At 43.3% G+C, this 26,796-nt stretch overlaps 2 protein-coding genes across 6 annotated transcripts in view; one reads left to right on the top strand and one right to left on the bottom strand.

Annotated features, from left to right (window-relative positions):
- MED12L (mediator complex subunit 12L) overlaps positions 1 to 26,796 on the bottom strand; it is a 627,340-nt gene that overhangs the window by 296,218 nt on the left and 304,326 nt on the right. The window lies entirely within an intron of this gene.
- Positions 1 to 26,796, top strand: part of GPR87 (G protein-coupled receptor 87) — a 41,480-nt gene that overhangs the window by 6,309 nt on the left and 8,375 nt on the right. For 2 of the 3 annotated variants that reach the window (XM_056564948.1, XM_056564950.1), the window contains one exon: positions 14,531 to 14,631. In XM_056564948.1, coding sequence (XP_056420923.1) covers positions 14,550 to 14,631 — 82 coding nt within the window. In that variant the 5' untranslated portion in view covers positions 14,531 to 14,549. Of the gene's footprint in view, positions 1 to 6,871; positions 6,930 to 14,530; positions 14,632 to 26,796 lie in introns of those variants that run through there. The other variant, XM_056564949.1, reaches the window with a different exon arrangement.

Genomic DNA, 26,796 nt, shown 5'->3' with positions numbered 1-26,796 from the left:
ACTTTAACTATCCTGATATAAACTGGGAGACTGAGACCTGTGAATCTCATAAAGGAAACAGGTTTCTCACTATAGCTAAAGACAATTATCTGTCCCAAATGATGAAGGATCCAACCATAGGGGGCGCCCTACTAGACTTAATATTAACCAACAGACCTGACAGAGTAACTAATGTGCAAGTAGAAGGACACCTAGGAAATAGTGATCATAATATAATACATTATAACTTGTTCTTTAATAAGGGAATCTCTCGAGGAGCCACAAAAACATTGAACTTTAGGAAGGCAAAGTTTGATAAACTCAAAGAAGCCCTTAACAATATCAAATGAGATAATGTCCTCTAAAACAAGAATACGGACATTAAAAGGGAGACTTTTAATAATATTTTAAATTCTCACTGTAAGATGTATATACCTTCTGGGAATAAAAGGGTCAGAAATAAAAGAAAACCAATATGGATAAATAAAAATGTTAAGGAGGCAATAAATGACAAAAATAAAGCATTTAAACTACTAAAACAGGACGGCAGTGAAGAAGCATTAAAAAGCTATAGAGAAAAATGTTAAATATGTTAAAAAAAAGATAAAAGCCGCAAAAATAGAGACAGAAAGACTCCTTGCCAAAGAGAGTAAAACTAACCCCAAAATTTTCTTTAACTATATAAATAGCAAAAAGGTCAAAGATGAAAGAGTAGGCCCTTTAAAAAATGATGAGGAAGACATTATAAACGGGGATCAGAGAAAAGCAAATATATTAAACAAATTCTTCTCCATTGTGTTCAGCAAGGAAAATGAAATGCCAGGTGAAATACAGTGTGATAAGGTAAACTCCCCAGTACAGGTTACCTGTCTAACCCAGGAAGAAGTACAGTGCCACCTACAAAAAAATCAAAATAGACAAATCACCAGGTCCAGATGGCATTCACTCCCGTGTTCTAAAGGAATTAAGTAATGTAATAGACAGACTCCTATTTTTAATTTTCAAGGACTCTATAGTAACAGGGATTGTTCCCCAGGACTGGCGCATGGCAAATGTAGTGCCAATATTTAAAAAGAGGTCAAAAGGTGACCCCAGGAATTATAGGCCTGTTATTTTAAAGGGGTTATCCAGGAAAAAAACTTTTTTTTAATATATCAACTGGCTCCAGAAAGTTAAACAGATTTATAATTTACTTCTATAAAAAAAATCTTAATCTGTTCAGTACTTATGAGCTGCTGAAGTTCTTTTCTGTCTAAGTGCTCTCTGATAACACCTGTCTCAGGAACTGTCCAGAGTAGAAGCAAATCCCCATAGCAAACCTATTCTGCTCTGTGCAGTTCCCGAGACAAGCAGAGATGTCAGCAGAGAGCACTTTTGCCAGACAGAAAAGAACAACTCATCTTCAGCAGGTGATAATTATTGGAAGGATTAAGATTTTTTTATATAATTAATTTGCAAATCTGTTTAACTTTCTGCAGACACTTGATATTCTTTTTTTTCCCCTGGAATACCCCTTTAACCTCCGTTGTTTGTAAATTGTTTGAGGGTTTCCTAAGGGATGCTATTTTGGAGTATCTTGATAAAAATAAATGTATGACTCCATATCAGCATGGCTTTATTAGGGATCGGTCCTGTCAAACTAACCTGATCAGCCTTTATGAGGAGGTGAGCTCCAGACTGTACCAGGGGCAATCGCTGGATGTCGTATATCTGGATTTTTCCAAAGAATTTGATACGGTTCCACATAAAACAGTTGGTGCATAAAATGAGAAGGATTGGGCTAGGGGAGAATGTGTGTCAGTGGGTAAGTAACTGGCTCAGTGATAGGAAACAGAGGGTGGTTATTAATGGTACTTATTCTGATTGGGTGACTGTTACTAGTGGGGGTACCACAGGGGGAAGTCTTGGGTCCTGTTCTATTTAATATATTCATTAATGACTTTGTAGAGGGGTTGAATAGTAAAGTAGCAATCTTTGCAGATGATACTAAACTCTGTATAGCGGTAAACACAATAGAGGACAGTGCACTATTACAAATGGATCTGGATAGGTTGGAGGTTTGGGCTGGGAAGTGGCAGATGAGATTCAACACTGATAAATGTAATGTTATGCACATGGGGAAGAATACTCCAGGCTGGGAGTATGTATTAAATGGGAGAACACTTGGGACGACTGACATGGAAAAGGGGGCATCCTCTACGTCTTGAGGAAAGAAGGTTTCTACACCAGCACAGATGGGGGTTCTTTACTGTAAGAGCAGTGAGACTGTGGAACTCTCTACCAGAGGAGGTGGTCATGATGAACTCTGTAAAAGAGTTCAAAAGGGGCTTAGATGCATTTTTGGAGAGTAATAACATTGCTGGTTATGTATATTAGATTTATAGGGACAGAACGTTGATCCAGGGATTTATTCTCACTGCCATATTTGGAGTCAGGAAGTAATTTTTACCCATAGTATGAGGGTTTTTTACCTTCCTCTGGATCAACTCAGTAGGGACTCATTAGGGATATAGGTTGATGGTCTTTTTTCAACCTTCTGAACTATGTTACTATGTTACTATAGCTTAGAGGGCATACTGGTTATCACTACTTATTGCCCTTGTATTGTAAATTCGTATTAGAGTTTTTTTTTTTTTTGAGTTACCTTGTGGCACTGGTTCTGAGATAATGGAAACCCCATTGGATTTTACGTGTCAGATGAAGCTTATCGTACCCTCATTGTCAATGTTTTTGAACATGTTTTATACCAGTTCATGACAGCTGAGACATAACTGCACCAGGCAGAAGCTTTAAAGCTGCTGTATGCTTCACAGGAAGTTCTTTTCTTTTTAATTTCTTTTTTGCCTGATCACAGTGTTCTCTGCTGACACCTCTGTCCATGACAGGAACTGTCCAGAGCAGGAGAAAATCCCCATAGCAAACCTATCCTGCTCTGGACAATTCCTGACATGGAAAGTGGTTATAGCAGAGAGCACTGTGGTCAGACAGAAAAGACATTCATTAAGAAAATAACTTCCTCTGGAGCACATAGCAGCTGAAAAGTACTGGAAGGATTAAGATTTTTAAATAGAAGTAATTTACAAATGTGTTTAACTTTCTGGCACCAGTTGATTTAAAAAAAAAATGTTTTCCACCAGAGTATGCCAGAATTTGTGCCACAAATCGTGTCTGTGGAGAATTTGCGGCAAAAAAATGTAAAAACCCGACCATCTCTCCACTTTACCCAGAAAACCTGAAAAAGGGTCTGGACTGAAGGGAAAAGGGGGTGTGCTGCTGTGAAAAGGGGGCATGTCCTGACATTTTAAAAAATCCCAACATATTTACTAAGGTTTCCACAGAAAATGTAGTGGATTTGAGCTCTGGAAAACCCTACAGATCAGAGCACTTTAAAAAAAAAAAAAAAAAAGGCCAAATGTGGAAAAAGTCCAAAACGTAGGGAAACATTAGTAAATACCGTCGAAAGATACTTGTAGGGAATTAAAACCCACAAAGCCTAACACTTAATAGCTAAAGCTCAGAGCTCAGCCTCCCCCATCTTTTAGAATGAACCTTGCACAGGTCACAGAGCAGGGCTAGCAAACTAGACCATTATAAAGAATAGGATATGGACTATTGCGCCTATGTCCATATGGGCATACCATATCTCTAAAGGATGTTAAAAAACTGTTCAGGCAAGTTGCATACCCCCGTAACAGTGTACTAGAAATTACATAAATAAAAAATTACAGTCAAAAAATAAAACCGGTTAGAACAAAACATCTTTCAGTATCTGGGTCTAAACAGAAAAAAAGGTATTGGGTTATACATACACTTCTCATTTCTTCATCGGACCCAGCTTTTTTATGGAGTGGAGAAAAGATTATTTTTTTATTTCCTTGTCCACCAATGGCTCTGTAATCATATGCAATGCACTTATAGTCATGTGTTTCCTTGAAGCCCATGTTGCTTTTTCCAGTGATCTTACTTTTATCTCATATACCACATGTAAACGTTATGTACTCACCTTGCTGCCCAAGCAGTAAGATAAGCATCTTTACATTAATACTTACTACTGGAGCTTATGCACCACCATTTTCAAAATCATCACTAAAAGGGGGACCTGTTATCACTTTCATGCCATGCAATCCATAAGTGTTTGAGAGTCTTAAATGATCCCTTTTTTGGGGGATCATGGGTTGTGTATGTGTAGGCCCTCCATCCCTCCTTGTTCAATCATCACCATTTTGGCACTGTAGGTCAAAGAGGGCATGTTTGGAAAGTATAAGAACAGTTAAACCAAGCGCAAACTTTCCTGCACTTAGCCAGCACATCACTGAGACTGACAAAATTTCTCAAGAAACGTTTGATGACAAGATTTAGCACATTTGCAATATAGGGAGAGTTTGTCATGCCACCTAGATGCAGCACTTTTACAATACTTGTGCTGTTATCGGTGGCCACGCTTCCTAATGTCAGACAAGAAAGGCAGCGCAAAACTTCCTGTTGCAGACAGGGCAGCAACAAATATAGTACAGGATGGCAGTGCTAGGCTTTGCATAGATGAAATGAGGGGGTAGGTGAAAAAGAGGTAAACTATGAGGGAGGATGCAAGATATTCGTGTAGAAGAACCTCAATGAGGAGTAGAATAGGTGGCAGGTGGCAGAAGAAGAACCGTATCGGCTCAGCCGTGGATTTGACACCACAATTTCCTGACCTTGTTGCTGTGGAGCCTCATTCTGCAGGATGTTGACCCAGTGAGCTGTAAAATACATGTACTGGCTGTGGCCATAGCTACTACTTCAAGTATCTACCGTGGCATACACTGTGTGGCCCACTGACAACTACATGGAGTAGCCTACATGATTGTGCAAAGCTGGGACGGCTTTTTTTGGTAAAATAATGGTGACTAGTTATGGGCCGCCGGGGCTGGAAAACTCCATTAGTTCCCAAAAGACTACAGAGTCAATAAGATGGTACAGGAGTGCCTGTACCACCAACAACTTGGCCAGGTATGAGTCAAGAGGGTTACTGGGGGAATACTGTTATCTCTATGACATAGATTACCCAATAGATAACTGATGGGATAGAAGCGGAGGACATGACACCAATGAGGACAAGACCGAGAATGAGCTGCCTGTGGACAAGGCCTGGCTGCTAGACAGATGAGAGGGATGTGGAGAACTTTTACATGGCAGAAAATATGGTAAAAAAATAATTTCTATATGGCAGAATCACCACCTGATTGTGCCCCTCCTCTGGAAGTTTTTTTCCCCACAGGCCTACATATGCAGCAACATCGCAATCACCTGCTCCTAAGCTGATAAGACTAACAGGACTGCATCTGGCCTAAAATGTGTATTTCACATTCCCTATACATACTTTTAATGAATATTTTTGTTAAACCCAGGTGGAAAAACTATGGGGGAGATTTATCAAAAACTGTCCAGAGGATAAATTGCTGAGTTTCCCATAGCAACCAATAAGATTGCTTCTTTTAAATTTTTGAAAAAGCCTCTGAAAAATGAAAGACGCCATCTTGGTTACTATGGGCAACTCAGCAACTTTTCTTCTGGACAGGTTTTGATAAATCTCTGCCTATGTGGTTGACCAAACTCAGAAAATACATGTAACTTGGCCTAAGATGCCTATTCTATGTTCCCTTTTAATGCATATTTATTTTAAACTCAGGTAGAAATACAAAACCCAGAAAATACACATTACTAGGCCTAAAATGCATATTTCACGTTCACTATAAACACTTTTAGGATAGGGTCACACATAGCATATAAACGCTTCATGCTGCATATTCTCCTATCAGCAGCCACAAAGGGCTACACGAAGGCAGCCCTGTGTACAGTGAGGTTTGGAGGCGAGACCACGCATCACAGTCACGTCGGCACGCTGGGCCATCTCCACACCTCACTGCACACACGGAGCTGCCGCAGATAGTACTGTGTGTCTGCTCGTAACAGAATATGCAGCATATTTCCTGGGTATAAGCTGTGTGTGACTCTACCCTTAATGCGTATTTATGTTAAAATACAATCAGCTGGGATCAGTAGTTCCGTAGTTCCTCTGTGCACTGCTCTCTCTCTCTCTCTCTCTCTCTCTCTCAAGTCTGAATGATCCGAGCTTGGCAAAGTTTGAAAGTTTGCTCATCTCTAATAGAAATCTATCACTCAAGGATGGCAGAGTAAGCAGAAGCCATCAGGAACCAACAAGATGTCTCATGGCTTAGGTAGCATCAAAGTGAAAGGAGGTTCCCTTTAAGGTGGAAGAGGTGGATAGTAGTTACCATCATTAGCAACACTAATGTTATTTTTGGATTCAGTCTCTCCAAATACATCAATCCTTTCAAATTAGATTGGCAACTAAAAACAATCTGTCAGACAAAAACTGGAGTGATTTGTCCACAGCAGCCAATCACAGCTCAGCTTTCACTTTCCCAGAGCTCATTAAGATAAGAAAGCTGAGCTGTGATTGGTTGTTATAGGCAAAATCTCTCACGTTTTTGCCTTGAATATGGTTGGTGTGGTGTTAACATCACTTTTTAACACATCATTTTTAACACATATGGTTATTTAGTATTTACTATATTTACTTATGATAGAAAAAGTAACTTTAAATAAAGTGTGTATGTTGGCCCATGCAGGCCTTGATACTGTCCTATCTCTGATTGAACAGAAAAAAATGGTTGTTGTAGCAAAACATCATAGTACCCACTCTATTTTCTATAAAGACACAGGGGGAGATTTATCAAAACCTGTGCAGAGGAAAAGTTGCCCAGTTGCCCATAGCAACCAATCAGATTGCTTCTTTCATTTTTAACAAGGCATCTGCAAAATGAAAGAAGCAATCTGATTGGTTGCTATGGGCAGCTGGGCAACTTTCTCTTTGCACTGGTTTTGATAAATTTTCCCCACAGTGCACAAATTTTGCTCCCGACACCAGAGGAGCTGCCCTAAAAAATGTAATTACCCAAAATGCTAATGCATATAAATATTGGAGAGGGTGAAGAAGGACAATAGATAAATACTTATATAATTACTATTTAGTTTCCTAATATCATACCATAGGCTCATAGAGAAGGATATTTATCAAGCTACATAGTAGATTTTTTTTGCTTAAAAAAGTACTTTTTTATACATGCTGCAACTGTTTGATTTTTGCTTATTCCAATGCACATTTTTAAAATCTGCTCAAATAGTTACATCTCTATTTAAAAGTTGCATATGTATTCCAGGTCCAACCTGGCTTACAGAAAGTGCATACCTGTTACGCCGAGCGCTCCGGGTCCCCGTTCCTCCCCGGAGCGCTCGCCTCATCTTCGTTGTTGCAGCGCCCCGGTCAGATCCACTGACCGGGTGCGCTGCGGTCCCGCCTTCAGCCGGGATGCGATTCGCGATGCGGATAGCGCCCGCTCGCGATGCGCACCCCGGCCCCCGTACCTGACTCGCTCTCCCTCGGTCCTGTCCCGGCGCGCGCGGCCCCGCTCCCTAGGGCGCGCGCGCGCCGGGTCTCTGCGATTTAAAGGGCCAGTGCACCAATGATGGTGCCTGGCCCAATCTTCCCAATTAGCTTAATTGGCTCCCACCTGTGCACTTCCCTATATCTCCTCACTTCCCCTGCACTCCCTTGCCGGATCTTGTTGCACTTGTGCCTAGTGAAAGCGTTCCCTTGTCTGTTCCTAGTCCGTGTTCCTGACCTCCTGCCGTTGCCCCTGACTACGATCCTTGCCGCCTGCCCCCGACCTTCTGCTACGTCCGACCTTGCTTCTGCCTACTCCCTTGTACCGCGCCTGTCATCAGCAGTCAGAGAGGTGAGCCGTTGCTAGTGGATACGACCTGGTCACTACCGCCGCAGCAAGACCATCCCGCTTTGCGGCGGGCTCTGGTGAAAACCAGTAGTGACTTAGAACCGGTCCACTAGCGCGGTCCTCGCCAATCCCTCTCTGACACAGAGGATCCACTACCTGCCAGCCGGCATCGTGACAGTAGATCCGGCCATGGATCCCGCTGAAGTTCCTCTGCCAGTTGTCGCTGACCTCACCACGGTGGCCGCCCAGCAAGCCCGACAGATCGCCCTTCTAACCCGTCAGCTGTCGGAAATGTCCACCATTTCGCACCAACTTCAGTCGCAACTTCTCCAGCAATCTTCTCCTCCGCCAGCTCCTGCACCTCCTCCGCAGCGAGTGGCCACTCCTAGCCTCCGCCTGTCCTTGCCGGACAAATTTAATGGGGACTCTAAGTATTGCCGTGGCTTTCTTTCGCAATGTTCCCAGCACTTGGAGATGATGTCGGACCAGTTTCCTACTGAAAGGTCTAAGGTGGCTTTCGTGTTCTGCCTTCTGTCTGGAAAAGCCCTGTCATGGGCCGCACCGCTCTGGGACCGCAATGACCCCGTCACTGCCTCTGTACACTCCTTCTTCTCGGAAATTCGAAGTGTCTTTGAGGAACCTGCCCGAGCTTCTTCAGCCGAGATTGCCCTGCTGAACCTGGCCCAGGGTGTTTCTTCCGTTGGCGAGTACGCCATTCAGTTCCGTGCTCTTGCTTACGAGTTGTCCTGGAATAGTGAGGTTCTCTGCGCGACCTTTAAAAAAGGCCTATCCAGCAACATTAAAGATGTTCTGGCCGCACGAGAGACTCCTGCTGACCTACATGAACTCATTCATCTAGCCACTCGCATTGACATGCGTTCTTCCGGATGGCGTCTGGAGCTCCGCCTGGATATGGACTTTGTTCGCACGAAGCGTTTTTTCTCTCCGGCTCCTCTCTCCTCTGGTCCTCTGCAATCTGTTCCTGTGCTTCCCGCCGCGGAGGCTATGCAAGTTGACCGGTCTTGCTTGACACCTCAAGAGAGGACACGACGCCGCATGGAGAATCTTTGCCTGTACTATGCCGGTACCGAACACTTCCTGAAGGATTGTCCTATCCGTCCTCCCCGCCTGGAAAGACGTACGCTGACTCCGCACAAAGGTGACACAGTTCTTGATGTCAACTCTGCTTCTCCACGCCTTACTGTGCCTGTGCGGATATCTGCCTCTACCTTCTCCTTCTCTACTATGCTCTTCTTGGATTCCGGATCTGCAGGAAAATTTTTTTTGGCCTCTCTCATCAACAGGTTCTACGTTCCTGTGACCAGTCTCGCCAGACCCCTCTACATCTATTGTTTTTACAATAAAAGATTGGACTGTCTCGTACGTTTCCACACAGAACCCCTCCTAATTTGCATCGGACCTCATCACGGAAAAATTGAGTTTTTTTTCCTCAGGTTCTTTGGCCCCAAGAAGAGGGGGAGACCCAAGGGGGGGGGTACTGTTACGCCGAGCGCTCCGGGTCCCCGTTCCTCCCCGGAGCGCTCGCCTCATCTTCGTTGTTGCAGCGCCCCGGTCAGATCCACTGACCGGGTGCGCTGCGGTCCCGCCTTCAGCCGGGATGCGATTCGCGATGCGGATAGCGCCCGCTCGCGATGCGCACCCCGGCCCCCGTACCTGACTCGCTCTCCCTCGGTCCTGTCCCGGCGCGCGCGGCCCCGCTCCCTAGGGCGCGCGCGCGCCGGGTCTCTGCGATTTAAAGGGCCAGTGCACCAATGATGGTGCCTGGCCCAATCTTCCCAATTAGCTTAATTGGCTCCCACCTGTGCACTTCCCTATATCTCCTCACTTCCCCTGCACTCCCTTGCCGGATCTTGTTGCACTTGTGCCTAGTGAAAGCGTTCCCTTGTCTGTTCCTAGTCCGTGTTCCTGACCTCCTGCCGTTGCCCCTGACTACGATCCTTGCCGCCTGCCCCCGACCTTCTGCTACGTCCGACCTTGCTTCTGCCTACTCCCTTGTACCGCGCCTGTCATCAGCAGTCAGAGAGGTGAGCCGTTGCTAGTGGATACGACCTGGTCACTACCGCCGCAGCAAGACCATCCCGCTTTGCGGCGGGCTCTGGTGAAAACCAGTAGTGACTTAGAACCGGTCCACTAGCGCGGTCCTCGCCAATCCCTCTCTGACACAGAGGATCCACTACCTGCCAGCCGGCATCGTGACAATACCTCTGCAGAAAAAGGAAATTAACACCCACTTTAACCACTGTTCTTGTTCTGCATCATGCAACAAAGCTTCTACATTAATGTTAATTATGGAAAAAATTATTTATATTATGTTAATATAATTATATTATAATAATTATATATATCAATCGGTTGAAACACACCGCACACCTTGTTAATTTCAGGACACGTACATGCTGGCGTACCCACTAAATTTTAAAATGAATGTTGTGCTAAAATATAATAAGGCACAAAATAATTGTGTAAGAATTTTGACAGACTATGTAAATAACCCATTATTCCATTCATTGGCCCCAGTGTGTTTATAATAATTCATTGGCCCCAGTGTGTTTATAATAATTCATTGGCCCCAGTGTATTTATAATAATGCAATGGCCCCAGTGTGTTTATAATAATTCATTGGTCCCAGTGTGTTTATAATAATTAATTGGCCCCAGTGTGTTTATAATAATTCATTGGTCCCAGTGTGTTTATAATAATGCAATGGCCCCAGTGTGTTTATAATAATTCATTGGTCCCAGTGTGTTTATAATAATTCATTGGCCCCAGTGTGCTTATTCCCCTTCCTGCTGCTTGCTCTTCATCTTCTTGAATTGAAGCAGGGCAGCAGCGGGACATGTCGGGAGCTGGCCGCGGTGAATGAATGAATGAAGCAAACATGTCTCGCATGTAGGCTTCATTCATTCACCACCTCCGCCGACGACGACACGTCCCCGCTGTTGCCCTGCTCCTATCACAAGCAGCGCAGCGCCGGGACATGTCTATTCTCTATTGCTTATCTCCGTCGGGTACAGAGATGAGCAGCAGAGAATAGACATGTCCAGCGCGTTGTGCTAATTGTGCTAGGAGCAGGGCAGCAGCGGAGACGTGTCAGCTTCATTCATTCACCGCCGCCAGTTCCCGACATGTTCCGCTGCTGCCCTACTCCAAGAAGATGAGGAGCAGGCAGCGGGTGGGGGAATAAGCACACTGGGGCCAATAAATTATTATAAGCACACTGGGGCCAATGAATTATTATAAACACACTGGGGCCAATGAATTATTATAAGCACACTGGGGCCAATGAATTATTATAAACACACTGGGACCAATGAATTATTATAAGCACACTGGGGCCAATGAATTATTATAAGTACACTGGGACCAATGAATTATTATAAACACACTGGGGCCAATGCATTATTATAAATACACTGGGACCAATGAATTATTATAAACACACTGGGGCCAATGAATTATTATAAGTACACTGGGGCCAATGAATTATTATAAACACACTGGGACCAATGAATTATTATAAGCACACTGGGGCCAATTAATTATTATAAGTACACTGGGACCAATGAATTATTATAAGCACACTGGGGCCAATGAATTATTATAAACACACTGGGACCAATGAATTATTATAAACACACTGGGGCCAATGAATTATTATAAGCACACTGGGGCCAATTAATTATTATAAACACACTGGGACCAATGAATTATTATAAGCACACTGGGGCCAATGAATTATTATAAGTACACTGGGACCAATGAATTATTATAAACACACTGGGGCCAATGCATTATTAAAAATACACTGGGACCAATGAATTATTATAAACACACTGGGGCCAATGCATTATTATAAACACACTGGGACCAATGAATTATTATAAGCACACTGGGGCCAATGAATTATTATAAGCACACTGGGACCAATGAATTATTATAAGCACACTGGGGCCAATGAATTATTATAAGCACACTGGGACCAATGAATTATTATAAACACACTGGAGCCAATGCATTATTATAAATACACTGGGGCCAATTAATTATTATAAGTACACTGGGACCAATGAATTATTATAAACACACTGGGGCCAATGCATTATTATAAATACACTGGGACCAATGAATTATTATAAACACACTGGGACCAATGAATTATTATAAGCACACTGGGACCAATGAATTATTATAAACACACTGGGGCCAATGAATTATTATAAGCACACTGGGACCAATTAATTATTATAAACACACTGGGACCAATGAATTATTATAAGCACACTGGGGCCAATGAATTATTATAAGTACACTGGGACCAATGAATTATTATAAACACACTGGGGCCAATGCATTATTATAAATACACTGGGACCAATGAATTATTATAAACACACTGGGGCCAATGCATTATTATAAACACACTGGGACCAATGAATTATTATAAGCACACTGGGGCCAATGAATTATTATAGGCACACTGGGACCAATGAATTATTATAAGCACACTGAGGCCAATGAATTATTATAAGCACACTGGGACCAATGAATTATTATAAACACACTGGAGCCATTGCATTATTATAAACACACTGGGGCCATTGCATTATTATAAACACACTGGGACCAATGAATTATTATAAGCACACTGGGGCCAATGAATTATTATAAACACACTGGGACCAATGAATTATTATAAACACACTGGGGCCAATGAATTATTATAAACACACTGGGGCCAATGAATTATTATAAACACACTGGGACCAATGAATTATTATAAACACACTGGGACCAATTAATTATTATAAGCACACTGGGGCCAATGAATTATTATAAGTACACTGGGACCAATGAATTATTATAAACACACTGGGGCCAATGCATTATTAAAAATACACTGGGACCAATGAATTATTATAAACACACTGGGCCCAATGCATTATTATAAACACACTGGGACCAATGAATTATTATAAGCACACTGGGGCCAATGAATTATTATAAGCACACTGGGACCAATGAATTATTATAAGCACACTGGGGCCAATGAATTATTATAAGCACACTGGGACCAATGAATTATTATAAACACACTGGAGCCAATGCATTATTATAAATACACTGGGGCCAATTAATTATTATAAGTACACTGGGACCAATGAATTATTATAAACACACTGGGGCCAATGCATTATTATAAATACACTGGGACCAATGAATTATTATAAACACACTGGGACCAATGAATTATTATAAGCACACTGGGACCAATGAATTATTATAAACACACTGGGACCAATGAATTATTATAAATACACTGGGACCAATGAATTATTATAAACACACTGGGGCCATTGAATTATTATAAACACACTGGGACCAATGAATTATTATAAGCACACTGGGGCCAATGAATTATTATAAACACACTGGGGCCAATGAATTATTATAAGCACACTGGGACCAATGAATTATTATAAACACACTGGGGCCAATGAATTATTATAAGTACACTGGGGCCAATGAATTATTATAAACACACTGGGGCCAATGAATTATTATAAGCACACTGGGACCAATGCATTATTATAAACACACTGGGACCAATGAATTATTATAAGCACACTGGGGCCATTGCATTATTATAAACACACTGGGACCAATGAATTATTATAAACACACTGGGGCCATTGCATTATTATAAACACACTGGGACCAATGAATTATTATAAACACACTGGGACCAATGAATTATTATAAGCACACTGGGGCCAATGAATTATTATAAGCACACTGGGGCCAATGCATTGTTATAAACACACTGTGGCCAATGAATTATTATAAACACACTGGGGCCAATGAATTATTATAAGCACACTGGGACCAATGAATTATTATAAGCACACTGGGGCCAATGAATTATTATAAGCACACTGGGACCAATGAATTATTATAAACACACTGGGGCCAATGAATTATTATAAGCACACTGGGACCAATGAATTATTATAAGCACACTGGGGCCAATGAATTATTATAAGCACACTGGGGCCAATGAATTATTATAAGCACACTGGGGCCAATGAATTATTATAAGCACACTGGGGCCAATGAATTATTATAAGCACACTGGGGCCAATGAATTATTATAAGCACACTGGGGCCAATGAATTATTATAAGCACACTGGGGCCAATGAATTATTATAAGCACACTGGGACCAATGAATTATTATAAGCACACTGGGGCCAATGAATTATTATAAGCACACTGGGGCCAATGAATTATTATAAACACACTGGGACCATTGAATTATTATAAACACACTGGGACCAATGAATTATTATAAACACACTGGGATCAATGAATTATTATAAACACACTGGGACCAATGAATTATTATAAACACTCTAGGGCCAATTAATTATTATAAACATGCATGGGGGGCATAAATTTGGGGGACAAAGTAGCAGTTTAAAAACCCCGCCGGGAGTCCTGAATGGCTCCTCGGTGCCAGACACAAAATGCTTTTGTAAGCGGGTTTCCCGGTTTTTGCTTACGTGTGATTTATTTATCAAGGTCGTGTGACTATTTGATAAATAGGTCGCACATAAGCAAAAGTAAGTAAAAAAAAAAATTGGGATATAAAAGCCATATGTTTGAAAAGAATGATAAATCTCCTTCAGAATGTTTTCTTCCACTCTAATTTATTTAATTGAATACATTTCCCTCTAGAACCAACCGAAGGCAGATAATGTTATCAAGAGGATTAAATGCTTCTGGTGAATCCTGGAATATAACAAATATGGATGTAAACCTGCATCTTAGCTCACCAGGTAGGACTATGTATGTCTGTCATCAATCTGTGTCTGTGAGACGGCATTCTGTGAGAAGGGACGATATCGTCCACTCAGCACTGCAGCTTTGTGTAACCTTAAGTATCACAATAGCGATAATACATAATAGTGTACTCATCTGCATGCATACTAGCAAATTAGATATATAAGAAAATTCAATATATTCCTTAATGCTCTAATAATTTATTTGGAAAATAAGTAGCTATGTTGAAATGAAAAAACCTACAGCATGTATCGTATGCTGTCTTTGACACAATCCACATGGCCATTTACGGAATCAATTTTTTTTTCAATGAAAATAAAAATCTGTTGGTTAGCCAGTAGTACACCACCATGATAACCCTCCTACCCTTACCATTCAAAGAATGCCGGTCCTGTAAATGCCACATGTATTTTTCTTATACAGTGTTTCCCAACCAGGATGCCTCCAGATGTTGCAAAACAACAACTCCCAGCAGGCTGAACAGCCGAAGGCTGACCGAGCATGCTGGGAGTTGTAGTCTTGCAACAGCTGGAGGCACCCTGGTTGGGAAACACTGTACTAACAGCACCATGAAAAGTCAGCATGAGGGTTATGATTAAAGGGGTACTCTGTCCCTAGACATCTTATCCCCTATCTAGTACCAAATATTCATTTAGAAAGCTTGGAGTGGGCAGTGGGGGTCGTGAAGTCACGCCCCTCGTGACATCACACCACGCCCCCTCAATGCAAGTCTATGGGAGGGGTGTGGCAGCCGCCCACAGACTTGCATTGAGGGGAAGTGACATAACGTCACGAGTGATGTCACGACCCCCCCTCCCCCCGCCGCCTGCTCCAAGTGTTCAGAACAAAATGTTCAGAACGCTGGGGCAGCGGAGTACCCCTTTAACTTATGGTGTGCCCCTTTTACCCATATTGCTTCTAAGGAATGATTCAGGTACTGTAGTAATGTAGTTAGTAAGGTCAAAAAATCCCATCCATTATTATATTTAATCTTTTCAAGAAATACTGTTTTATTTTTGTATTTTTGAAAACAATTAAAAATAAATAGAGGTGCAGCTAGTAATTGAAACAAAGGCCTCTCTGTTCTTGGGTTACCACATCAATATTACAAATATCGATGGCAGGCAAATTTTGCACTAGTTCCCTGGACCTAAAAAAATAAGGCAACATTTCCCAACAAGTGTAGCATTAGCTGTTGCAAAACTACAACTACCAGCATGCCTGTAATTTTGCAACAACTGAAGGCACACTGGAAAGGAAACACTGTAATAATGCCTCTCATTCTATATGGTTTCACCTATTATCCTGCAGCATTGTTTCCCTCTGAGATAGTAGCAAGTAAATAGAAAATGATTCTTTGTGACTTTAAAGGGCAACTGCAGTACATTACATCTTATCCCCTATCCACAGTCTGATGGCGGGGTGTCCGACCGCTGGGACCCCCGCGATCCCCTGACCAGTGCCCTGCTGTTCTGAAGCTTTGTTTTCAGAACACTACAGTGACCCCCAGACCTACGATGGCCCCGACATACAATCATTTCAACATACGATGACCTCTCAGAGGCCATCGCATGTTGAAGGCAGCATCAACATACGATGCTTTTGTATGTCGGGGCCATGGCATAAACGGCTATCCGGCAGCGCAGACTGCTTCAGCTGCCACCAGATAGCCTTTTACGGTGCCCCGTGTGGTCCACTGACGATCACTTTCCTGTCCTCGGGGCTCCGGCGCGTCCTCTTCGGGATCCCCTGCATCGTCGGCGCTCTCCATCGTCGTTATCACGTCGTTGCGCACGCTGTCCCGTCATCCAATAGGAGCGGGGTGCGTAGGGACATGATGGCGGCGATGGAGAGCGAGGATGCCGGGGAAGCAAAGGCCTTGCTGGAGCGGCGGGGACACCCCAGGGATACGGCAACAGCGATGGACGGCGACATCCAGGGCAGCGGTGACAGTCCGGAGCGGCGGGGACACCCCGGGGATGCTGCGACAGCGCTGGAAGGCGACATCCAGGGCAGCGATGATGGTCCGGAGCGGCGGGGACACGTGAGTATAATCTCCAATACCAGTGGTCTTTAACCTGCAGACCTCCAGATGTTGCAAAACTGCAACTCCCAGCATGCCCGGACAGCCAATGGCTGTCCGGGCATGCTGGGTGTTGTAGTTTTGCAACATCTGGAGGTCCGCAGGTTGAAGACCACTGTCCTATACTTTACATTGCACGGATCCCTCAACATGCGATGGTTTCAACAAACGATGGTCCATTTGGAACGGATTACCATCGTATGTTGAGGGACCACTGTATTACTAACATTAAAGGGGCTGTCTGACTTTTTCACTCTGCAGCCCTTGTTATCTACATTGTATGGAAAAATTGTGCTAGTCCATTCTGTTACTGTATAAGCCAGCGCCAGTAGGGGGCCACAGTTATGATTTTTGCCATGACCATCATCCTGCTTTATGAATTCCACTGTTCAATTACATAATCTCAGTTTTACTATTTTATATTGAATTGGAACATAAGTGTACAGTAAACCTTGCCTTTACCTTACCCATTTGACACCTGCTGTTATCTATGTACTGCCACACAGCATTGTAAGATAATGTTAAAAAAACGATGAAAAATAATGCTTAACAGTATAGATAAACAGTCTGATCTGCTGTCAGAGATAGTTGGACATCATCTGTATATTTACATGATCGAATGTCAGAAGTGTTACGTTTCACATCAATCAATCTTTAAAAATTTGGAAAACACTAAAACACAACAACTACTGTAAATGCTGCATTGTGCCCAGTGAAATCATAAATACAAATGAAGCTTTGGCAATGAAAGGGTGTTTTCATTTAAATATTTACTGTGAATTAAAATAGTGGGAATGAATACAAAGTAACAGATACAAAAGTTGGCAGCCCTGGCATGTACTTATAGGATTTAGGCTGAAAATATTGCAACATTACCCTACGTCAGCAAAAACACCACCTACACTCTTCAGTAATGTAAAAGAGGAACGCCCAGATGGGTTACAACATGACAGGAGCTTCACAGAAGAAACTACTTCAAGGCATTAAGGCTTAAGGCTTTCAAATATCTAAGCCTAGTGTGAATGAAACAAACCTCAGTAAAGATTAATGCAGACTCATATACATAAGAGAAGATAACAGCATGGAAAGTATCATCATAAATGTATTCTCAGCAACCACAAATGATTGATAAATGGCTTTCTTACCCTATGTCCAGACAAGCCCAACTGGGTAAAGACCACTCATCTATAAGTAACATAACTAGACACCACAGCATTCAAGGGGTACTCCGGTGGAAAACTTTTTTTTTAATTAACTGGTGCCAGAAAGTTAAACAGATTTGTAAATTACTTCTATTAAAAATTCTTTACCCTTCCAGTACGTATTTGCAGCTATATGCTACAGAAGAAACTACTTCAAGGCATTAAGGCTTAAGGCTTTCAAATATCTAAGCCTAGTGTGAATGAAACAAACCTCAGTAAAGATTAATGCAGACTCATATACATAAGAGAAGATAACAGCATGGAAAGTATCACCATAAATGTATTCTCAGCAACCACAAATGATTGATAAATGGCTTTCTTACCCTATGTCCAGACAAGCCCAACTGGGTAAAGACCACTCATCTATAAGTAACATAACTAGACACCACAGCATTCAAGGGGTACTCCGGTGGAAAACTTTTTTTTTTTTATTAACTGGTGCCAGAAAGTTAAACAGATTTGTAAATTACTACTATTAAAAATTCTTTACCCTTCCAGTACTTATTAGCAGCTTCAGAGGAAATTATTTTCTTTTTGAATTTCTTTTTTGTGTTGTCCACAGTGCTCTCTGCTTACACCTTTGTCCGTGTCAGGAACTGTGCAGAGCAGCATAGGTGTTAGACTCACCGCAGACGGCAGGTACCCAGGGAGCCAGAGATCCGTAGTTCCATGGTAGTCTGGAGCGAGTGATGCAGTAGATTCACTGGACCTGTGTGGCAGATGACGCTGGCCGTGCCAGGGAGTGGAGTCTAAGGTGCTGCTGGTTTTCACCAGAGCCCGCCGCAAGGCGGGTTGGGCTTGCTGCGGCAGGCAACACCCAGGTCGCTACCCCTGGCACAACTCGACCACACAGGTGGCTGAGGTGAAGCGTGGTACACAAGGAAAAGGCAAGACATGGTCGGGTAGGCGGCACAAGAGCGTAGTCAGTAGGATAGCAGAAGGTCAATAGGCTGGCGGCAAGAATCACGGTCGGGTCACGGAATACAGAGGTCTGGTACACGGCAAGGGAATTACTAGAAGTGCTTTCTCTAAGGTGCAAGGCAAAAAAAGATCTGACAGGGGTGCTAGGGAGGAGCAAAAACGTATAAAAGTGAGCACTAAGGTGTGAACACTAATTACGGGTGTACTGGCCCTTTCAATTTCAAAGCTCTGGCGCGCGCTAGGAGGCGGGGGCGCGCGCGCCGGAGCTGAGGGACAGAGGCCGGGTACGGAGGTGAGTGACGGGCTGGGACTCGCATGCCAGCGCGTCCCGCAATGCAATTCCCAGCCCCGCCAGGAGCTGACAGTCGGAGGGAGATGCGCTCACGGCCGATATGTCCGGCCGGAGCGCAGCTCGTAACAATAGGTTTGCTATGGGGTTTTCTCCTGCTCTGGACAGTTCCTGATACGGGCATCAGGTGTCAGCAGAGAGCACTGTGGACAAGACAAAAAAAGAAATTAAAAAATAATAGAATTTCCTCTGTAGCATATAGCTGCTAATAAGTACTGGAAGAGTAAAGATTTATTCATAGAAGTCATTTACAAATCTGTTTAACTTTCTGGCACCAGTTGATTTAAAAAATAAAATGTTTTCCACTGGAGTACCCCTTTAACCCTTACAGGACCCATGACGTAACGGTACGTCCCGACACCCTGGGTCTTAAGGACCAGGGACGTACATTTACGTCATGGGCAGTTCTAGTGCCCGCCGTGTGCCGGGCGGGGATCGAAGCGGGATGCCTGCTGAAATCAATCAGCAGGCATCCCGTGCAAATGCCCAGGGGGGTCATCAGACCCCCCCATGTCAGCGATCGCGGCAAATCGCAAGTGAATTCACACTTGCGATTTGCGCGCTTCCGGGTCATTACGGGTCTATAGTGACCCGGTGACCCGGAATGTAAGGGGGATCGCTGGTGTCTAAGACACCCACGATCCCCCTGAAGGCATAGGAGTGAGGTGGCACGGGTGCCACCCCTCCTATCCCTGCTATTGGTGGTCTAGACGCGACCACCAATAGCAGATCGGGGGCGGGGGGGGTTTACTTTCGTTTTCCCTGTCCTGCCCTCCCACAATAGGCGGAGCAGGACGGGGAAACGACGGGGACCGGCGCCGAAGATCCACTTACCGATCCGGGAGGGCCACGGAGGCTGCGGGTGACGGAGATCGGCGGGCGGCGATGGCGTGCGGCTGGATCCGACGGAAGCTGGTGAGTTGCCTAGCAACATCTGGAGGGTACAGTTTGAGACCATTATACAGTGGTCTCTAACTGTAGCCCTCCAGATGTTGCAAAACTACAACTCCCAGCATGCCCAGACAGCTGTTTGGGCATGCTGGAATATGTAGTTTTGCAACAGCTGGAGGGCTACAGTTTGAAACCACTATATAGTGGTCCCTAAACTATAGCCTTCCAGATCTTGCAAAACTACAACTCCTAGCATGCTCAAACAACTGTTTGCTGTCAGGGCATGCTGGGAATTGTAGTTTTGCAACAGCTGGAGGACCACAGTTTGGAGATCACTTTGAAGTGTTCTCTAAAACTGTAGCCCTCCAGGTGTTGCAAAACTGCAAATATCAGCATGTCCAAACAGCAATCAGCTGTCTCGGCATGCTGGGAGTTGTAGTTGCGTACCTCCAGCTATTGCATAACTACATCTCCCAGTATGCCCTTCGGCGATCAGTACATGCTGGGAGTTGTAGTTTTGCAACAGCTGGAGGCACACTGGTTAGAAAACAGAACCTAACTGAAGGTTTTCCAACCAGTGTGCCTCCAGCTGTTGCAAAAGTAAAACTCCCAGCATGCACGGTCTGTCAGTACATGCTGGGAGTTGTAGTTTTGAAACAGCTGGACGTTTGCCCCCCCCCCCCCCCCATGTGAACGTACAGGGTACATTCACACGGGCAGGCTTACAGTAAGTTTCCTGCTTCAAGTTTGGGCTGCGGAAAATTTTTCGCCGCAGCTCAAACTTCTAGCGAAAAACTCACCGTAACAAGCCAGTGCGAATGTACCCTAAAAACACTACACTACACTAACACATAATAAAGGGTAAAACATTACATATACACCCCTTACACTGTCCCCCCAATAAAAATGAAAAACGTATTGTATGGCAGTGTTTCCAAAACGGAGCCTCCAGCTGTTGCAAAACAACAACTCCCAGCATTTCTGGACAACCACTGACTGTCCAGGCATGCTGGGAATTTAGCAACAGCTGGAGGCACCCTGTTTGGGAATCACTGGCATAGAATACCCCTATGTCCACCCCTATGCAATCCCTAATTTAGTCCTCAAATGCGCATGGCGCTCTCTCACTTCGGAGCCCTGTCGTATTTCAAGGAAACAGTTTAGGGCCACATATGGGGTATCTCCGTACTCGGGAGAAATTGCACTACAAATTTTGGTGGGCTTTTTCTCCTTTTACTGCTTATGAAAAGGAAAAGTTGGGGCTACACCAGCTTGTTAGTGTAAAAAAATAAAAAAATTTACACTAACATGCTGGTGTTGCCCTTTACTTTTTATTTTCACAAGCGTTAAAAGGAAAAAAAAGACCCCCAAAATTTTTAACGCAATTTCTCCTGAGTACAGAAATACCCCATATGTGGGCGTAAAATGCTCTGTGGGCGCACAACAAGGCTCAGGAGTGAGAGCGCACTATGTACATTTGAGGTCTAAATTGGTGATTTGCACAGGGGTGGCTGATTTTACAGCGGTTCTGACATAAACGCAAAAAAATAAATACCCACATGTGATCCCATTTTGGAAACTACACCCCTCACGTAATGTAATAAGGGGTACAGTGAGCATTTACGCCCCACAGGTGTCTGACAGATTTTTGGAACAGTGGTCGGTGAAAATGAAAAATTTTATTTTTCATTTGCACAGCCCACTGTTCCAAAGATCTGTCAAACGCCAGTGGGGTGTAAATACTCACTGCACCCCTTATTAAATTCTGTGAGGGGTGAAGTTTCCAAAATAGGGTCACATGTGGGGGGTTCCACTGTTCTGGCACCACGGGCGGCTTTGTAAACGCACATGGCCCCTGACTTCCATTCCAAACAATTTTTTTCCCAAAAGCTCAATGGCGCTCCTTCTCTTCTGAGCATTGTAGTGCGCCAGCAGAGCACTTGACGTCCACACATGGGGTATTTCCATACTCAGAAGAGATGGGGTTACAAATTTGTGGGGGTCCTTTCTGCTATTAACCCTTGCAAAAATGTGAAATTTGGGGGGAAACACACATTTTAGTGAAATTTTTTTTTTTTTTTTTACATATGCAAAAGTCATGAAACCCCTGTGGGGTATTAAGGCTCGCTTTATTCCTTGTTACGTTCCTCAAGGGGTCTAGTTTCCAAAATGGTTTGCCATGTGTTTTTTTTTTTTTTTTGCTGTTCTGGCACCATAGGGGCTTCCTAAATGCGACATGCCCCCCGAGCAAAATTAGCTCTCAAAAAGCCAAATATGACTCCTTCTCTTCTGAGCATTGTAGTTCACCCGTAGTGCACTTCAGGTCAACTTATGGGGTACCTCCATACTCAGAAGAGATGGGGTTACAAATTTTGGGGGGTCTTTTCTGCTATTAACCCTTGCAAAAATGTGAAATGTGGGGGGAAACACATTTTAGTGAAAAAAATATATATTTTTTTTACATATGCAAAAGTCGTGAAACACCTGTGGGGTATTAAGGCTCACTTAATTCCTTGTTAAGTTCCTCAAGGGGTCTAGTTTCCAAAATGGTATGGCATGTGTTTTTTTTTTTTTTTGCTGTTCTGGCACCATAGGGGCTTCCTAAATGCAACATGCCCCCCAAAAACCATTTCAGAAAAACGTACTCTCCAAAATCCCCTTGTCGCTCCTTCGCTTCTGAGCCCTCTACTGCGCCCGCCGAACAATTTACATAGACATATGAGGTATGTCCTTACTCGAGAGAAATTTGGCTACAAATATAAGTATAAATTTTCTGTTACCCCTTGTAAAAATTTAAAAATTGGGTCTACAAGAACATGCGAGTGTAAAAAATGAAGATTGTGAATTTTCTCCTTCACTTTGCTGCTATTCCTGTGAAACACCTAAAGGGTTAAAACGCTGACTGAATGTCATTTTGAATACTTTGGGGGGTGCAGTTTTTATAATGGGGTAATTTGTGGGGAATTTCTAATATGAAGACCCTTCAAATCCACTTCAAACCTGAACTGGTCCCTGAAAAATAGTGAGTTTGAAAATTTTGTGAAAAATTGGAAAATTGCTGCTGAACTTTGAAGCCCTCTGGTGTCTTCCAAAAGTAAAAACACATCAATTTTATGATGCAAACATAAAGTAGACATATTGTATATGTGAATCAAATTTTTTTTTATTTGGAATATCCATTTTCCTTACAAGCAGAGAGCTTTAAAGTTAGAAAAATGCAAATTTTTCACATTTTTCATCAAATTTGGGGATTTTTCACCAAGAAAGGATGCAAGTTACCATAAAATGTTACCACTATGTTAAAGTAGAATATGTCACGAAAAAATAATCTCGGAATCAGAATGATAACTAAAAGCATTCCAGAGTTATTAATGTTTAAAGTGACAGTGGTCAGAATTGCAAAAAACGGGCTGGTCCTAAGGTGTAAAATGGCCTGGTCCTTAAGGGGTTAAAGTTATAAATCAAACTATAATATATCATAGTTAAAGGGGCTCTTTAAAGTAAAGGGGTTTCATTCCCCCAGAAAGTCTCTTTATGAACTAGAATAAAAAGCCACTGATCTGCTGGACTTGCACTATCCATGTAAGTCCATGTTCACAGACACCAGAATCGAGATTTCTGTGGCAGAATTGGGATCGGGAGTCAACAATGTGCACAGTGCAGCAGAATCCCATTGAAATCAAGTGGACTCTGCTGCAGCAGATTGTCTGTGCGGAATATTCCGGCAGAACATTCCGCAGTGTGAACATACCCTAGTACTGTCTGGCTGGGAAAGGCTATTCCTGACAAAACCAGTTGTTTATCATGATTATTAGAAGCCAGCAGTAGTTAATGTATTAGATAACTCCTTTGTGGTCAAAATATTAAACTATGGCATTTCCTATGTCCGAGATAGATTCTGTGGTTGAGGGGACATGTAAAGAAGACTCACAAGCAATTTTCTAATCCATTCCCTTTTTCTCTTTTAGTTGCCTCAATTTAAAATATTGTACCATTTTTTGTATATTGCTCCTGTATAGGGTGTAGAACAGGACCCTTCAAAGACAGGTGTCACAGTTCAATAGCTCTGGGATTATTGTAATAATTCATATACAGCTATGTGTTCTGCTTGCAGCACGTGGTAGACCAGAAACGTAAATGTATTTTGCATCAGGTTCTTTATATAAACTTCTGAGCTTTTGACCAAAACGTGACAGGTCCAGTCTCAAAAATCTGTATTTTGGTGCAGTGTATCAGTATCCAACATTTCAGAGATAATCTGGTCTTGCTGCAGAGCAAATCCTTTTGGCTACCCTGTGGCTGTGCTCACACACCTGTGAGATCAGGTTCAGGACTGCACAGTGGCGTAGCGTGGGTTGTCAGCACCCGGGGCAAGGCAAGTAATTTGCGCCCCCTAACCCGTGGATTTTAGCACTTGAGTCTCTTCCACTAGATTAGTTAAAGAAACCCTTACCCCTATGTATTGTTTGTTATGAAAATACTGATGTAATTAAAGTAAAATGCATCTGAATACAAGTTTATTTTCAAACACTTTATTGAGTGCGAACATGCATTACACATTCTCTACATTTTCAGCAGGTCTGCTTCTAAAGTGTCGGAAATTTCTAATGAAACCCTTGTGGACTAAGCATTGCTAGCAACTTGTTGGGGCAGGAGAAACATTCTGCAGTAAACAGAATTTTTACACTGCTCAAAAAATAAAGGGAACACTAAGATAACACATCCTAGATCTGAATACTTTCATCTTTACATAGTTGAATGTGCTGACAACAAAATCACACAAAAATTATCAATGGAAATCAAATTTATCAACCCATGGAGGTCTGGATATGGAGTCACACTCAAAATCAAAGTGGAAAATCACACTACAGGCTGATCCAACTTTGATGTAATGTCCTTAAAACAAGTCAAAATGAGGCTCAGTATAGTGTATGGCATCCACGTGCCCGTATGACCTCCCTACAATGCCTGGGCATGCTCCTGATGAGGTGGTGGATGGTCTCCTGAGGGATGTCCTCCCAGACCTGGACTAAAGCATCTCCTGGACAGTCTGTGGTGTTGGTGGATGGAGCGAGACATGATGTCCCAGATGTGCTCAATCGGATTCAGGTCTGGGGAACGGGCGGGCCAGTCCATAGCATCAATGCCTTCCTCTTGCAGGAACTGCTGACACACTCCAGCCACATGAGGTCTAGCATTGTCTTGCATTACGAGGAACCCAGGGCCAACCGCACCAGTTTATGGTCTCACAAGGGGTCCGAGGATCTCATCTCAGTACATTATGGCAGTCTGGTTACCTCTGGCAAGCAAATGGACGGCTGTGTGGCCCACTAAAGAAATGCCACCCCACACCATTACTGACCTACCTCCAAACCGGTCATGCTGGAGGATGTTGCAGGCAGCAGAACGTTCTCCAAGGCATCTCCAGACTCTGTCAAGTCTGTCACATGTGCTCAGTGTGAACCTGCTTTCATCTGTGAAGAGCACAGGGCGCCAGTGGAGAATTTGCCAATCTTGGTGTTCTCTGGCAAATGCCAAACGTCCTGCACGGTGTTGGGCTGTAAGCACAACCCCCACCCTATTGGAGTCTGTTTCTGACCGTGTGAGTGGACACATGCACATTTGTGGTCTGCTGGAGGTAATTTTGCAGGGCTCTAGCAGTGCTTCTTCTGCTCCTCCTTGCACAAAGGCGGAGGTAGCGGTCCTGCTGCTGGGTTGTTGCCCTCCTACGGCCTCCTCCACATCTCCTGAGGTACTGGCCTGTCTTCTGGTACCACCTCCATGCTCTGGACACTACGCTAGGATGGAAAGGAAGAAAAAAAGACCACACGAGGCGCCTAGTGCATTATCCCAGATATTAAAATGAAATAAACGAATGGTATTGTGCTCATCTGGAGCACAAATAGTGTGCGCATTTAATCCAAATCAAATGGGTACAATAGATACTCGATTCCTGTAGGGGTTGCAAAAGCCATGGGATGGTGGTTGCAGTCTGGCGTCCGTCCGCAATAGAGCAGGTTAGGAACAGTAGCAAAAAGTTTCCCCTTTAGGCGCAAAAGGTTCTCCAGATGGAATCAGGCAGGATAATATGTTTAAGTAAATATTTTATTTAAACCAATGACGCATTTCGGGTATACACCCTTCCTCAGATTTGCATCTGAGGAAGGGTGTATATTCGAAACGCGTTATTGGTTTAAATAAAATATTTACTCAAACATATTATCCTGCCTGATTCTGTCTGGAGAACCTTTTGCGCCTAAAGGGGAAACTTTTTGCTACTGTTCCTAACCTGGACACTACGCTGACAGATAGAGTATACCTTCTTGCCACAGCTCACATTGATGTGCCATCCTGGATGAGCTGCACTACCTGAGCCACTTGTGTGGATTGCAGACTCCGTCTCATGCTACCACTAGAGTGAAAGCATCGCCAGCATTCAAAAGTGACCAAGACATCAGCCAGGAAGCATAGGAACTGAGAAGTGGTCTGTGGTCACCACCTGCAGAACCACTCCTTTATCAGGGGTATCTTGCTAATTGCCTATAATTTCCACCTGTTGTCTTTTCCATTTGCATCAACAGCATGTGAAATTGTTTGTCAATCAGTGTTGCTTCCTGAGTGGACAGTGTGATTTCACAGAAGTGTGATTCCCTTGGAGTCACTTTGTGTTGTTTAAAGGAGAACTTCAGACCAAAAAAATTGTCCCTCATAGTGC

Source organism: Hyla sarda, chromosome 3 (genome assembly GCF_029499605.1).
Source record: "Hyla sarda isolate aHylSar1 chromosome 3, aHylSar1.hap1, whole genome shotgun sequence".
Lineage (NCBI taxonomy): Eukaryota > Metazoa > Chordata > Amphibia > Anura > Hylidae > Hyla > Hyla sarda.
Note: the sequence above shows the minus strand (reverse complement) of the source record. Positions and strands in the feature narration are given on the sequence as shown.